Below are 16,486 nucleotides of genomic sequence, written 5' to 3'. Positions count from 1 at the left end.
ACTGCTGACAAAAGGAATCAGGGATGCATGATACATTGCTACCTGCCAACTCAAGCACAGGATCAGCAGGTCTCTTTCAGTACAGGACCTCCTGACCTGTGAGAGATTAATACCTCCAAGGGCACCCATCACAGATGCTAAACCTGCTCTCCCCAAAATGAGCTGTTTGGCTCATTGCATTTTTCTCATCACTAGTCATGCCCCCACCCCAGTAGGGATTTTACCCTTGTGCTGCAGAGAGAATTGGAAACTGAACAGGTTATTATGTGTAGGCAAATTGAGAAATAAAAAAGTGATGTACAAAATTACATACAAAATTTCATTTCAAGAGTAAGGTTTAGCACACATGCAAACTCTCTCTCACGCACACACACACACACAACTTAGCAATCAAACCCCATTTTATATTAGATTGTGAGAGAAGAGCAGAGATTAGAAGAGAACATAAGGTCTATGGCCAGAATGTTACATTACTCTCTATACTAAACATCATTCAACAAAATAATGGGACAGATTCCAAAACCAATACAATTAACCACATGGAGGGCAAAACAGTACAAAGTCAGTGCTAAAAATACAGCTGTTCTTATAGCGCCAGATCCACAAAGGGATCTAGGTGTTGCTATGCCTAACTTTTAGGCGCCTTGCCACCCAGTGGTATCTGCAGCCCCAAATTAGGTTGGTAGGCTCTCTGTAAAATGCAGGGCGAGAGTTAGGTGCTTAAGAATGGGATCCACAAAAGCCAGCATGCCGAGCAAGGAACCACCTAGGCTAGCCAATAGGAAATGCCAAGGAGAGGGCTGTGGTCTAAACCCTGCCCCTCTCAGGGAATTAGGCACCTAAAGAATGTGGCCCCAATGTGGCTTGGGATTCTCAGCCATGAACCTGGCCCTGGAGCTGACTGCCTACACTGTATTTTGCAAGAAACATGTATGTGTGTGTCAGGGCAGAGGTATTCTGGATTACGGGATATTCTGTTGTGGGAATCTCAAGCTCTCCTGTTGAAGTTATTTGACTGTGTGCAAAGAATTAAATATACCTTGGGTGAGAGAGAAAAAAAGAGAATGTCCAGTGGTACTCACCTGAGAGGTGGGAAACTCACGTTCAAATCCCTGCTCCATATCAGGCAGAGGCAGGGAATTAAACCCAGGTCTCCAAGTGAGTGCCCTAGTCCCTGGGCTAAAGGTTATAAGGGAGGCCTCCTCCGGCTCCCCCAACCCCGGCCGTTTTGTGTGGGTTTAGGCATGTTCTGAAAACACCTACCAAAACTGGCCCCACAGTTCGGATAGGCAGGGGAACACCTAGTCGGAAGATCCTGTTGAGGTTTAGGTGTGAGATAGGTGCCCAGGCACCTAGACAGAGGTGGCTGTGCATATGCTTACTTGCAGGAACTCAGGCACCTAAGGATTTTAGGCACCTCCAGGGCTAGGCGGCATCTGAGCCAGGATTTTGAAGATCCCAGTAGCATCCAGATGTTGGACTTGGACACCTAAAAGTGGCCATTAATATACTACTGCACATCTGACTTCCTGACGTGCTGCATCAAAATATATTACCTACTTCAAACCTGGCAAGGCTCTTACATTTATCTAATGCTGCCAAAAAGGCTATTGTATCATCAGACCCTAAGTGTTAAGACATGTTTGATGTACAGATCACTCAATTTCATGAGTCATCCTGATGTCTCCTACCATTGCACATAGTTAGGGCCCTACCAAATTCTCACTCCATTTTGGTCAATTTCACAGTCATAAATTTCATGATTTCAGCTATCTAACTCTGAAATTTCACAGTGTTGTAAATGTAGGGATCCAGACCCAAAAAGGAGTTGTGGGGGGGGGTCACAAGGTTATTGTAGGAGGGGTGCGGTACTGCTAATCTTACTTCTGCACTGTTGCTAGGAGGCGGTGCTGCCTGCAGAGCTGGGCAGCTGGAGAGCGGCGGCTGCTGGCTGGAAGCGCAGCTCTGAAGGCAGAGCCGCCTCCAGCAGCAGCACTGTAGACGTAAGTACGGTATGGTATCGCCACCCTTCTGTGCTGCTGCTGGTGTGGCCCTGCCTTCACAGCTGGGCACCCAGCCACCAACAGCCACCCCTCTCCAGCCGCCCAGCTCTGAAGGCGGCGCAGAAGTAAGGGTGGCAATACCGCAATGCCCCTAGAATAACCGTGCCACCCCGCTGCAACTTCCTTTTGGGTCACGACCCCCAATTTGAGAAATGCTGGTCTTCCTCCTGAAAGCTGTATGGTATAGGGTAAAAGCGCACAAAAGACCAGATTTCATGGTCCATGATGCGCTTTTCATGGCCGTGAATTTGGTAGGGCCCTTCACATAGTGCTGTACCCAGGTCACCCCAGAAGCATATGAATCTTAGTGATGTATGTACACTGGTCCAGATTCTCTGCTGGTGAAGCCCCATCAAAGTCAATGGGACTACAATGACTTTCAACAAATGCGCCAGATCCACCACTGGTGTAAGGAAGGGGTAGTAAGACCACCCAGCCTGCACTGAGAAAAACCTGATGCTGGGGTGTCAGAGCAAGCTGAAGAATTCAGAAAGGAATTGATAAAATGTTCTAGCATTGAGCTATCACAGGGACTGGTGCTATCTTGTGGTAACAGCAAAGATAGATAAGTGAGTGTGGTGCTGCTGTACAGCAGATGAGCTGAGACAAGAGACCATCACAACTCTGTCCTGAAGAGCTTACAGTAAAGTCACAGGTGGGAGCAACACAGAACAAGGTCCATATAGTTATTATAGTTTGAATGTTTCATGGATAGGCGAGTTTGGAGACTTTTCTGCAGGAGGAAACTTAGCACACATTAACCAGCAGGCTTTTCCAACCAAAAGGTATTGGAAGTGACAAAGGGAGAGGCCAGAGACACCTAGATGCAGGCGCACAGGATGTAGGAGAAGAAGAGCACAGGACAACAGCTGTGTTGAACCTTAAGCAAAAAAATTAACTTTTAGTTTTAGTGTACGGATGGATTCGAATAATATCTTTTTTTTTTTTTTTTTTGCTAATCATAACAAAAAATGATGACTACCCTAGGAGCCAAGTTTTCCCAGAAAACTTGATCCGACCTCTAAATTTTTACCTGTCCTAAAGGCATGAATGATATGCTGGATCTACAGGCACAGTTAGGCAGTTAGATGTCTTTAAATTCAGAAATTTGTGTCCCATGTTAATTTGTGTTGGCTTCACTGTTCCTGCAATTGATTGCAAGCATAACATGAGGCTGGGAGTTTTTTTTTTTTTTTTTTAAATTAGCCCAGTGTGTTCATTCTTTCAATTCAGCAAGATATTTAAATGGAGTTTTAAAAGTTCAGAAAGTAAGAAAGAAGAATGGGGCGGGAAGAGTGTATATATGTAGCAGTGGGTGGGGAGAGAAGGAGAATGAGGAAGACAATATGAGGGTTAGTGTAAGTGTGGCTTGGTGACTTGGCAGGGCATTTCACATGCCCGGGACAGTGTTGTAAGATGCACAGAGATGGAATTGCAAAAAGGAAGTAAACGGAATAACAAGACCTGCATCACTGCTTAAATGGAAGGGCTGGAGGTGGACTTGCGAAGAAGCCATTTCAAGATGTGGACTTTGGCAGAGTCCCTGTCACATCCTGAAGATGAAGAATAGGAAGTTCACCCTCTCTGGAAAACAACTACAAATACTCCCCTGCTAGAGCAGTTCTGTAACAGAAGGAAGTTCTAGTGTTGGGAGAATTTGTATTAAGGAGCAACACTACATTACACTAATTGTTTTTTTCACCTGCCTGCTCTGAGCATTTAGCCATGACTGTGATCAGCTCTCTGTTAATTACCACAGTAGAGTTCAATCAGTGGATGCATATTATTTTAATCATCTGTCCCGGCTTTTCCATTGAATGATTTACTCCACAATGAGACTCTGAAGCACAGAAATGGTCCACTGATTTCCTGAAAGCCTTAATCTAAAACCTCTTGCTAAGAGGAGTTCTCCAGATTTCTGAGCTTTTTTGTCATTTATGAAAAATCTCTTCATTGTTTGTTTTAGTACAGGATTCCTGTGAATAGAACTGGCTGCCACAGCTTAGTTTGTGTGTGCAAAGCCCCATGCTGCCATAGAAAGAGAGTCTCCATCTTGTGAGGTGCAAGCAAGAATGATGCCCATGATAATATGAAGAGCAGGAATTTCAGCTAGTTTCCCAATGATTTTGTAGCTCTCTCTGTACCTGCACAGAAGAGAAGGAGGGCAGGCACATATAATAAAAGAGAAAAAGTCAAGCTCTGGAGCATTTCTGCTTTAAAGGGAGAAAGGACAATTGCACAGGAAATGATAATGCTAGCCATATGGCTCTGTAGCACCACTGGTAGAACATCTAGGCCATGGTCTTGGAAAGAGAGGACAGGGGTTTGGAAGAGGAAAGGAAATAACCTAAGTTACTTCTTCTCTCTCTGATCAACAGTATTGCGTGTATGTTGTACCATGAATGTTATATTGACATCACTAAAACACATACCAGGCTAAAAATAAAAATCTGATGCTTCCAGTGGTGCGGATTGCTCTCAGCTCTAATTTAAAAGGGATATAGCCAACAACAACAAACATTATCGAGACAGAAACGTGTTCTCTACTTCAGTTGCACTTTACACCCGAGATTATTATAACTGAACCAGATTAGAGAAAAACCATTTTTTCTCTGTTTTCAGTTAGTTTAGAGTTAGCATATGACAGCACTTTGGGTCTAGTCAGTTTCACAGTGAATCCTGTATATCAGTTTGTGTGGGTTTTTCACACAGCAGCAGAAGAGAGAAAAATAATAGACAAAGAGAGAAAAATGTGGTTGTAAAACTACAAAAACTTTTAGCAGGTCTCAGGGGCAAGTGTGGTATCCAACACTATTTTTAGCATTCTTTCCTGTTTTAAACTGACATGATTTGACAATCACGTCTTTGTAACAGTTAACGGGAGTTGAACGCATTCTGCATCCCATAAAAGCAGTCCCATGTATTACTTTGCATCCAAAGATCTCATAGTGCTTTAAAAAAAAAAAAAAAAAAAAGGAGTGAAGCATTATCTGTGTTTTACAGATGAAGAAGCTGAGTCATAGAGTGATTGTCTCAAGACCACAGACGAAGTCCCTGTCAGCTTTTCCTTCTGTAGCACAGAAAAGGGACCACATTTATTTCTTGGTACAAATTGCTATATAACATAAATGTTTTATTTTTTCCAAGTTGAGGTATTTGAAATAAGTGAGAAATAACTCTCTTTCTAATCCCCAAGCAATCCAGCTCCGCAGAGAGCTCACAGCCACACTATCAGTACCAGCCTTTTTTATTATCATTCAATTCATAACTAGTAACATTAGCTACAAAGTCATCAAAGCAAATGTGCAATTTACATGGGAGTCTCTTCTCACTCTACCCCCTTTTCTTTAACTGGGGAAATACTCCATTGGATCAGCATTCTCACATTCAAATTTAGCAAGAGATGGCCAATGTCTTGCCTATGCAGAGGTCTGTAGTGCTGGCCAAAACTCAACAGTGCTGGATTTTAAATTCTCTTCTGCATCCCCCTGAAAGGGGTGTGAAAAAAGGGAGGAGCTTTGATAGCCTGGAAAAGCGTTTGTCATTCCAGACTCTTTTAAGTTTGCAGAGTCTCTCTTGAGGGGTAGACTGGAGAAACAGATGCATAGAGAGAAGGGACAGGGAGCTCTGCTTCTCATTATAAAAATTAAGGATGCTCAAACCTACATTCATATCCCTGCTTTGTTACTTTCAGGTCTGACTTAGAGAGCCCACCCTACATAGCTTTTTATGACCTACCTATCTCTGAATAAATATTCCAGACCAGATCTGACCCCCATGGATCCATACATGGAAGAAAATCTCGGAGTGAGGAGTTCCCTCTGTCAAAGTGTCACCTCCATGGCACATTCCCTAACCTGGTGTTCTGATCCAGATGCTCCTTCACTGTGGCTCCGAGGGGATGGGGTTTTGCAACCTGCAGGACAAAGCAAGCCCAAACGGATAGGCATGTCTTTCTTCTCTTCCCCTCCACCGTCCTATCACCATCACAGCACCTTTCTGGCCCATGATCCAATGAACAATCAGTATAAAAATTAATACAATCTGAAGTTGTCTGAACTTTTCTGCCAAAGCCCTCCACTCTGTGGATTCCCCCACACCCTCAACCTTTCGGTAGGCAGTTCAGGAACAGCAGTCAGAAGAAGTACTCTCAGCTCAGCTCAGTCCAAGCTGAGCTGATGGGAGTGGGCCAGGGTGATGCTACTGAGCTAGTGTCAATATACAGAACATCCAAGGGGATAATTCTAACCTCTGGCAGATCCCCCAAGTCCAGTCATTTTGGGGTGGGGAGGGTGGACCAGGTCTCTCCTCCCCACTCCTTGCAAACCATCTGAGAGACACTATGCGTGGAATCTTACTTAGATTTCCTCCCTCCTGACCCTCTACTTTTTTCTCAGGGAAAATCCAGGGTGCATGCGCACGCACACACAAAGAATTAATTTAAGGAAATAGACTGCGTTGAAATCTGCACATACTTTAGAGATTCTAACAGGAAAGGGTATAATGTGGTCTGGAAATTGAGACTACTCTATCATGGGTTGGAGGGAAAGACTCACGCGAACACATGGAAAATAATTAACAAGGCTGCTTTGAGAATACATTCATTAGAGCAAGTAAAACAAATGAACATTATTGACGGTGAAGCACTGCCAATCTGATGACAAAAAAAAGAGTTCCTTTCAGGCCCCTCAGAGTTTAGTGCTTGTCTCTCAGCTGACTTGGGAAATAGGCTTAAAGATGGGATGAAAAAAAGTGCATTTTTTCCCCCCACAAGTAAGCCAGCAACCCACTCTACCTCAGAAAAATATCCACCTCCTGAAACTACATTACAGCATTTAATACAGGAAACCTACAATGTGATGCATTTCAACAATTTTTTAAAGGGTGCACTAAAATTTATCCACTAAATTACCTCAGACATGCAGCTTAGCAATGGATAGTAGTACATCATTATGTATTGGTCCATATTCTTAAATATTTTAGTCTCTTCATTTGTATTCCTCATAAAAGTGTCTCCAAACCACTTACAAAAGGCACCTAACCATATCAGGGCAGATTTTCAAAGGTACAAATTAGGGCTGTTGATTAATCACAGTTAATTCACGCAATTAACTCAAAAAATTAATTGCGATTAATCGCAGCTTTAATTGCACTGCTAAACAACAGAATACCAATTGAAATTTATTACATATTTTTGAGTGTTTTTCTACATTTTCAAATAGATTCATTTCAATTACAACACAGAATACAAAGTGTACAGTGCTTACTTGATATTATTTTGATTACAAATATTTGAACTGTAAAAATGATAAAAGAAATAGTATTTTTCAGTTCACCTCATACAAGTACTGTAGTAAAATCTCTATTGTGAAAGTGCAACTTACAAATGTTGATTTTTTTGTTGTTAAATAACTGCACTCAAAAACAAAACTATGTAAAACTTTAGAGCCTACAAGTCCACTCAGTACTACTTCTTGTTCAGCCAATCGCGAAGACAAACAAGTTTGTTTACATTTATAGGAGCTAATGCTGCCCGCTTCTTATTTATAATGTCACCCGAAAGTGAGAACAGGCATCCACATGGCACTTTTGTAGCCGGCATCACAAGGTATTTACATGCCAGATATGCTAAATATTTGTATGCCCTTTCATGGTTTGGCCACCATTCCAGAGGACATGCTTTCACGCTGATGATGCTAGTTAAAAAAATAATGTGTTAATTACATTTGTGACTGAACTCCTCGGGGGAGAATTGTATGTCTCCTGCTTTGTTTTACTCACATTCTATCATATATTTCATGTTATAGCAATCTCAGATGATGACCCAGCACATATCGTTTGTTTTAAGAATACTTTCACCGCAGATTTGACAAAACACAAAGAAGGTACCAATGTGAGATTTCTAAAGATCGCTACTGCACTCGACCCAAGGTTTAAGAATCTGAAGTGCCTTCCAAAATCTGAGAGGGATGAGATGTGGGTATGCTTTCAGAAGTCTTAAAAGAGCAACACTCCGATGCGGAAACTACAGAACCCGAATTACCAAAAAAAGAAAATCAGTCTTCTGCTGGTGGCATCTAACTCAGATGATGAAAATGAACATGTCGGTCTGCACTGCTTTGGAACATTATAGAGCAGAACCTGTCATCAGCATGGACGCATGTCTTCTGGAATGGTGGTTGAAGCATGAAGGGACATACGAATCTTTAGCACATCTGGCACGTAAATATCTTGCGATGCCAGCTACAACAGTGCCATGTGAATGCCTGTTCTCAGTTTTAGGTGACACCGTAAACAAGAAATGGGCAGCATTATCTTCTGTAAATGTAAACAAACTTGTTTTTCTGAGCGATTGGCTGAACAAGAAGTAGGACTGAGTGGATTTCTGGTTCTAAAGCTTTATATTGTTTTATTTTTGAATGCAGTTATTTTTCTACATAATTCTACATTTGTAAGTTGAACTTTCATGATAAAAAGATTTCACTACAGTACTTGTATTAAGTGAATTGAAAAATATTATTTCTTTTGTTTTTTACAAGGCAAATATTTGTAATCAAAATATAAAGTGAGCACTTTACACTTTGTCTTCTGTTGTAATTGAAATCAATATATTTGAAAATGTAGAAAACATCCAAAAATATTTAAATAAACGGTATTCTATTATTGTTTAACAGTGTGATTAATCATGAATTTTTTTAATTGCACAATTAATTTTCTTAATTGCTTGACAGCCATAGTACAAATGGAATTCATTCAAATAACTTTCAATAGGTATAAGGCACCTAACTGCCCTTTGTGCCTCTAAAAACCTTTTCTTTTTTTTCCCTTTGGCTTTTATTTAATGTACCACCAAATATTAGAGGTTTGTTTGTTTGTTTGAAAAACCTCTAGAGATTCAGCTAGAATTTTCTGCAGATTTTATTAGCTAATTCTCATTCTTTGACAATCTTTAATTGCTAGACAACGTAATAAGTTATTTAATATTTTCTTACTTTAGATCATGCAATAACATCTGGCATTTAAAAAAAATCCCTGAGACAAGTAGATAAACAAAACAAAAGACAAAAAAAACCCTGCATACATCTGGAAGATCTTGCAAAGAATTCAGAAGATATTCCCCACTACGGAATCCATGCATGTCCTCTGTTTATGCACATGAGTGTTGATTCCTGTAATACTTACCAAAATTCTGGAGAAGTGAGACCCCACCCCCCTTTCACACTAGTGTAACTTAAGAAATGCTCCACTGACATCTTTAGAGTTACATGAACATAAGTGAGAGGAGAATCAAGCTTCAGTCTTATTTTATGGTAGATCTTGAGAGCAGCTTGATATTGCTCTGCACGCACACAAGCTGGAAGTTATGCATATTAAAAGTAATTTCAAGTTTTGAGTCTTAATCTGGGAACTATTCTACATCCTTGTCATAAATCTTAGCAGATCCTATTTCCCAATAGTAAGAGAACTGTAAATTTTCCTTGGTAGCTTAGAGTTTGCACAATTTAAAAGGTTGTGTGTAGTTTATATATAGACACACAATGCTGCATCCAGCCTTCTAGACTGAAGTCTCTGCACAGCCTGTTATTTTGAGACAGCAGGTGTTTGGCATTTCAGAAGCCTGTTGGCAGACAATGAATTTAATTAATTTGCTTTAAATCTTACATTTCAGTTTTTACACTAATTATTTACAGCACCACAATATGAAGCCAATACATAAATAAATCAAACTTAAAAACTGATTGAGTACTGTACTTAATTAAAGAAATTAATGACCCGGAGCATTTTACCAAATCAAAGTCTTAGACACAAGGTTGATCAACACAGCACCAGGATGTCTACCTATACATTTCTAATATCCTCATTACTGTAGTAAATAGGCTTCAACATCTATCTGCTAAACACACAATTCCCACTCACTTTTAGAGCCAAATTCTCTTTTCAGCATAGAGCCCAAGTAGGCAGGCAAGCATCTAAATATCACTGCAATGGGTGCATTAGAAACAGAGGGATGGAAGAGCACTGCTCTTACATTTTTATCTATTCTTAGGTAAGGTTAGTAGTACGTATTGTCCTGTCTGGATCCAATAGGGTGATCAGATTTCCCGATTTTATAGGGACAGTCCCGATATTTAGGGCTTTTTCTTACATAGGCTCCTATTACCCACCACCCCCGTCACGATTTTTCACAGTTGCTATCTGGTCACCCTAGTATCCAATGAGTCCATCCTCCAAGCCCTTCCTGGATACCAAACTCCCATTTATTTCAATGGGAGTTCGACATGCCAAAGACTTGGGAGAATCAATTCCAACTTTGGCAAAATTGTAAGGATGCAGGCTCTGATTCTCCACTGCCTTTCACCTTCTGCCATTATTTATACCTGCACAAAGTGATGTAAAATGCTACCTCACCAGAGGCAACATTTTACAATCACTTTGCATAGGTTAAACGATGACACAAAATGCAAGGCAGAGGAGAATGGAGCCCCTGGAGACTCAGGCCACAATATCTACAGAACTGCATCATTAAGCTAATGCTGGGTAACTCTTGGTTTCCAAAAATTACATTAGTCGGAGTCCAGTTTATGAACAAATAATTGCAGCAAACCAAAGTTTTCCATCTCTTTGTCCCTTGAATGAATTACATCTTGCATTGGGCTTTCCAGTTGAAATCTTGCATTTCTTTCCTCTCCCAATTAAATAAATTAGGCAAACTGCAGAACATACAGAGCCAGATTCACAACTGCACCCAGTGGGTTCGATTCACTGACCATACTCCAGTTTTATACCTGCAAAAGTCCATTCATGCAATGAAGTAACGTGGTAGTAAATCATTCCAATATCCACTGCATGCAACTAGAATCAAGGGGGGCACATCAGGGACAGTTGTGACTCCAAGATTTTGGTCCTAATTCTATGCTGGCCCCAAGCAGACCAGCCTCAAGATCTGCTCAAAACTATTCTAGCTAGTTATGGCCTTAAGAGGTCAATACACAAGCAGAGAATAAGCAGAGGGCACTAGCACTGTGGATATTACCCTTCCCATTCCTGACAGGGAGTCGCAGAGAGTGTCACAGATGCCAGCTAGGCCGACTGTATGCCAGCTTGGGATTGTCCTGAAGATGAAGACTCCCTCACATCAGGGAATTCCCAGCTGAGGGGATTTGATGGTTTCCCAGTCCCTTTGAGCCAACAGAGCGGCACAAAGGGGCTGAATCGCAGAACAATATCTAGCCCCTCCACCTCTCTCCTTCTCATCCTTACAGCAGGCTTAAATAAGCAGCCTTATCGAGCTGCTTAAATAAATATCCATTTATTGACACTGTATGAACTAACTGAAGCTTTTCATTTTCCAAATAAGAAAACCAATGGCCTAGTAGCTACTGAGTTGGTTGACCTCAGCTTTAGCAGGCAAAACCAAAGAGAGAAAAGGAAAAGTGATAGATACAAGAACTTCCTGTAGTACAATCACCACAATGGATAACCCCACCCCCAATCGTTTTATAGCCAAGGACTGAAACCCTTTTATCTTAGGTACTTATCTGGCCCCCACACCGTAGCATCTGAACACTTAATAAACTTTGATGTATATATCCTCACAATACCCCAGGTCAGGTAGAGAAGTACTATTATTCCTGTGTTAAACAGAGGTACTGAGAGGCTGAGGGTGGGATTCACAAAGGCATTTAAGCACCTACCTCCCACTGAAGTCATTGAAGATGATTTAAATAGACTCCCTCTGCTCTAGACTTATTCCATCGAGGAACATTTCAACGTGGGGGAAATGCTGCCTTCATTGGTATTATTTTAACTATTGTTCATGGTCTTCTCCCTTTGATTCAGAGTGCTAATCTCCTCTGAAGGGATTCTGGCCTCTATAACCATCAATGGAGGTGAAGTACAATATGTGCATTGATCTTTGTTCTAGTCTCAGGTCCTACACTACAGAAATCAGAATGGAAGGTTGCATTTAACCTTACTGTATTTGAACTGTTCTTCATTACATGGGGTAATAATTATACTGGAAAATGTTGGTACCTCCTGTTAGGAAAACAAACAAACACACTTCATCATGTTGTGTCTGTACTTACATTGTATCACACTTACCTGCATTATACCATAAATAAGTAAGCTGATAAAACTGTGACTCACCAACAAAAATTATTGTCTGTTTCAGTGAAGCACACTAACTTGTCACTGGGGTATACTATGCACTTATATTGACAATATACACATAACATCCCCCAGTGCACTCACCCTACAACATCTGTTCAAAGGGCCATCAATAAAAACAATAACATTCAGAAAAAACTCCATGAAGAGAAAAGAGCTCTGCTCACTAACTACAGAAAGTGTCATTTTAAATAGAGAATTTTCTACTGAGAGATATGTAAAATATCTCGCATATTGCAGAGACAAGGTGGGTGAAATAATATCTTTTATTGTAAGAGAGGCAATATTTGGAGCTTCCTTACATACTGCAGTCAGAAAATTGTCCAAATGCACAACAGGAAATTATGGTTATTGTCTATTTGTTGCGTCTATTATTAAAAAGACAAGAGTTTGGTTATGCACAGATATATTTAAGTATCCTTACATAGTAGCACATGATGAGTGTATAATATGGTAATAATGCACAGATATTATTAGCACTGTTGGAAAGCTATGGATGATGTATGTACTGCACAGGTATAAATGAATGTTTAAACAAAGCCATGTTACTTACTTTTTATAGCACTGATAAGTGCATTCCCATCTTTAATCACATCCTTTATGAATTTGTTGGTTCTCTCCAGCTCCTGCTCATAACATTTCAGCCTGTCTCGAAAATCCGGACTGTCCAGGTAGCAGTCGCTGAATTCTAACGCAGGATGCCCCATGTTCCTTGGAGAAAAAATTAAAATCAAAATGAAAAAAAGAATTCACCAATTTAAAAAAAATATCAAAATTACTGAACGCAAATAATCTCTTCGTGCTCAACTCACTCCTAAAACGGCAGAGATCCTTGTCGTTGTCTCCTGAGGATACCAGCTTTGACTTGTATATCACAGAAGGAAGGGGCAGGCTGCTTGGTTGCTCTCTACTGAAAACATAAAACAAACGTGTACGACCTTTGAAGCATTCTAGGTATGACTTGGTACTGGATCCCATTCACTATTGTCCTCTTCTTACTCCTCAGCAAGCCTACGGTGTCCTTTCCATTCCTTACTGAAAATCCACCCAAACAGCAGCACTAGGGGGTCCCTGCTCTCTCACTCCCCTTCTCTGATCTGCAAACGTTAGCTCGACTCAGACTTCTCCCCATCCACAAACACATCTGGCTGCTCTGAATGAACACAGGGGCTGGGGCGGCTGGGTGGCGTCCGGCCAGCTCCGCTCCAGCTCCGCTTTGTGCGAGGATTTCCTTCCTTGTATTCCTCAAGCACTCACAGCCTCCAGAGGCTGGCACCTCCCCTTTCCTCCTGCGCTCTTAAAGAAACAGCAGGGAGAGCTGGCTGTTCCCCCAAGGAAAAGGGACCTCTGGGTCTGTGGCAGCAGTAGTTTCCGCCCCGATCCGCCCGAAGAGCAACACAGAACCCTGAGCATTACATTTAAAACAGACTTCCACGGGGACACTGCCCTATTTCAGCTCCTTGAGCCCCTTCTGTTTCTTGCTCACACGTTAGCAGCAGCTCCCCTTTCCCCACATCTCCCTGCAGTCTATTCAGAGAGGATTGTCCGGGGAGCTGCTCGTGAGCGCCACAAGCAACCGTACTGCTCTCCGATGGGGTATTCCCCAGGGAATGCCTTGGTGCTGCTGGAGGAAATCTCTTCTGCTTGATGAGCTAGCATCTCTTGCGGACCCTTCCTCACTCTAGCTGCCTGCACGTGGCTGAGCCCTCAAGGGTTAACACGTTGTTGTGAACGTAGCCTCACACTCTGCAGGCAGCATCCAGGGAGGCAGGAGGGAGGAGACACAATAGAGGCAAGGCAGCTGCTGCAAACACGTCCCTGCGGAAACTGAACCACAATAAATCCCGCAGGAGCACCACTCCCTCCTCCGGGTGGCGCAAGCACGGCTGCCTGGGAGGTGTAGTTTTTCTGTCCGCAGGATCTGTATTGTGTATGTGAGTGAGTGAAGAGGTTCCAAGCGCCACCCAGTAACTCCAAGGGGCTGTTCTTCCAGAGAATCCGGCACTGAAGGGACGAAGTAGCATGGACTGAGCAAAAACTCAGATTGAGTGATCAGTGTTGTCTACTCTGATTTACCTTGGCCCCTAGTAATGTACCCTAAAGTGGGGCTGTGTGACTGCTAAACCACACCTGGGACCCTCACAAAAAGACCATTTTGTGGAGATTTATGCATATGTTATGCATAAATTTATGCATGTGCTAAGCATAAACTTTATGTTCTGTGAGTGATCTCAATGAAGTTAGGCACAATGCATAAAATTAAGCATGTGAGATAAATCTTTGCAGGATTGGAGCCACAAACTCTATTTTCAGTCACAACTTTTTCTTTTATTATTGGCTTGAGCATTTAAGTTTAAAAAAGCATGTCCCTTTAAATCAGCAAACTAGCAGGGCTAAAACCTTTATCCTAAATTCCTGTAATCTGTACACTTTTATTAGCAACTGTAGATAGGAGTGTTGGTTTTGCTCATATAATCTGAAAGTCATTTTATACGTGATTTTCTGTTTAGAAAAATTAACAATTTAATCCTCATTGTTTCATTCAAATGTCTTGTTTAGAACAAGATAAAACATGAGAACTTTTATTTTATACTGATAAAATCTCCATACTATGTCTACTGTGCACACTTGTTCATGAGGACCAAGAGGGATACAATATGTTTCCAATTTATACAAATATGTGATTATGTGTCCTCTTCTTCATTCCTCTTTTTTGTTTTCTGTTAATGCAGAACACGTTTATCCCCTTAAAAAGTCAAGGAAACTTATTAATTGGTAAAACTAAATCTTCCTTCTTTTCCACCAACATGCTCTGAACAGATCAGAATAATAAAATCATATTAGAGTCTGAATGTACTTAAATACTATTAAAGCTGCTTAATAAAATCTCACTTATTCTTTCATGTTGATCTGCACAGTTCTTTAATATTTTGCAGGTTATATTAACAAGAGAAGATGATCTACGAGCACATTGGCCCTAGAGACTTATCTTAAGGTCAAAATGTTGATGTTTTCATCTTCTTTTTGTCAATGTAGCCTGGAACTTCAAACAAACACTCTTTACAGTAATATGGAAGAATGTTTGTTTACATATTAAACAATAAGGTTCCTCTTCTAACTGTTGTGCTATTACTAAAATAGGAAGGAAACTGGTTAATAACATCTCATTTAAAAACTGTGACTGAATTTATTGCTGCTGACATTGAGGGACTGATAGCATGGATTTTAGCCAAGGACAACACACATGGACTTCTTTTACATTCTGCTGATGCAAATCCAGTCCTGACCTGCCACCTTCCTATTCCAGTCATAGGCCCCCACATGCAGCTCTTCCAAGGCACCTCTCCAGACATGCAGATTTCCTGATGTTCTTGTGCCAATCTTACACTTCACAGAGACTATTAATCAAGACAAATTCTGTTTTAGTAATATGCATGAATTGGGACTAGACAAATGACACATCTTCACTTGTAGCCTACTAGCCAAAATTTGAGCACAAATCTCTCAACCCACTCTTTGAGCATGATTATTTGATTATAGAGGATAAAGCAATGTGGAAACTTATTTTTATTGACAGGGTTTGTCCATTTATTTACATATTTTTAAACATCCAAACAACTTTAAAATCTCTGTAATATTTTTGATTGGTCTGAGCCCAAATCCTAGGGAACATGTGTCCACATCACAAACAACCACCACCATAACTGGTATTAATTGATCCGACTGAGGGCTGACACAGAACAGAGGTCAAGGTCAAAGGATTGTGGAACCTGAATGTCTCTTATCCCTAGAGACGGAGGCCTTCCAGATCAGCTTTCAAGAAAGAGCCGCCATTAGGGAATTCTCTATAACCTATATAAAGACTTAGGAAGCCAGAGACACTTATGAGGGTCGGAGAAAATCACTTATGTGGGTGGGATGCTGCGGTGACGGGCACTCGAAATAGCTGGGTGGATAATACAAGGCATGAATCTTTCCACTATGTCCTTCTCAACCCCAGCTCTTGCTGATGTGTGGGTCATTTCATCCTGACACACCTCATCCAGCATAGAGTATGGCATTGCTGTTGCGTGCCAAGCTGCCTGCCCCGATTCCAAGGCACCCCCACTTTCTCTGCTCTCCCCTGCGGGACACTCGGACCCCAGATAGATGGCAGTCCCCCCAGTGCTGTATCCGAAATGGGAAGAGTGTGCACAGGGATGAGTGAGCTGCCTTCCCCTCTCGGGCAGGCAGGACATCCAGCTGGCTTGTGA

General features: G+C 41.4%; 1 protein-coding gene across 5 annotated transcripts in view; it reads right to left on the bottom strand.

Annotated features, from left to right (window-relative positions):
- The window catches only part of OPHN1 (oligophrenin 1), a 123,666-nt gene extending 109,590 nt beyond the window's left edge, over positions 1 to 14,076 (bottom strand). The window contains exons 1-3 of one of the 5 annotated variants that reach the window (XM_073360994.1): positions 13,977 to 14,076; positions 13,046 to 13,143; positions 12,787 to 12,944 (exon numbers count right to left, since the gene is read on the bottom strand). In XM_073360994.1, the coding sequence (XP_073217095.1) occupies positions 12,787 to 12,940 (154 nt within the window). In that variant the 5' untranslated portion in view covers positions 12,941 to 12,944; positions 13,046 to 13,143; positions 13,977 to 14,076. The other 4 variants (XM_073360992.2, XM_073360993.2, XM_073360995.1 and 1 more) reach the window with 4 other exon arrangements.
- Positions 14,077 to 16,486: the final 2,410 nt, after the last annotated feature.

The sequence above is a fragment of the Lepidochelys kempii genome, chromosome 9 (assembly GCF_965140285.1).
Source record: "Lepidochelys kempii isolate rLepKem1 chromosome 9, rLepKem1.hap1, whole genome shotgun sequence".
In the NCBI taxonomy this organism is placed as follows: domain Eukaryota; kingdom Metazoa; phylum Chordata; order Testudines; family Cheloniidae; genus Lepidochelys; species Lepidochelys kempii.
Note: the sequence above shows the minus strand (reverse complement) of the source record. Positions and strands in the feature narration are given on the sequence as shown.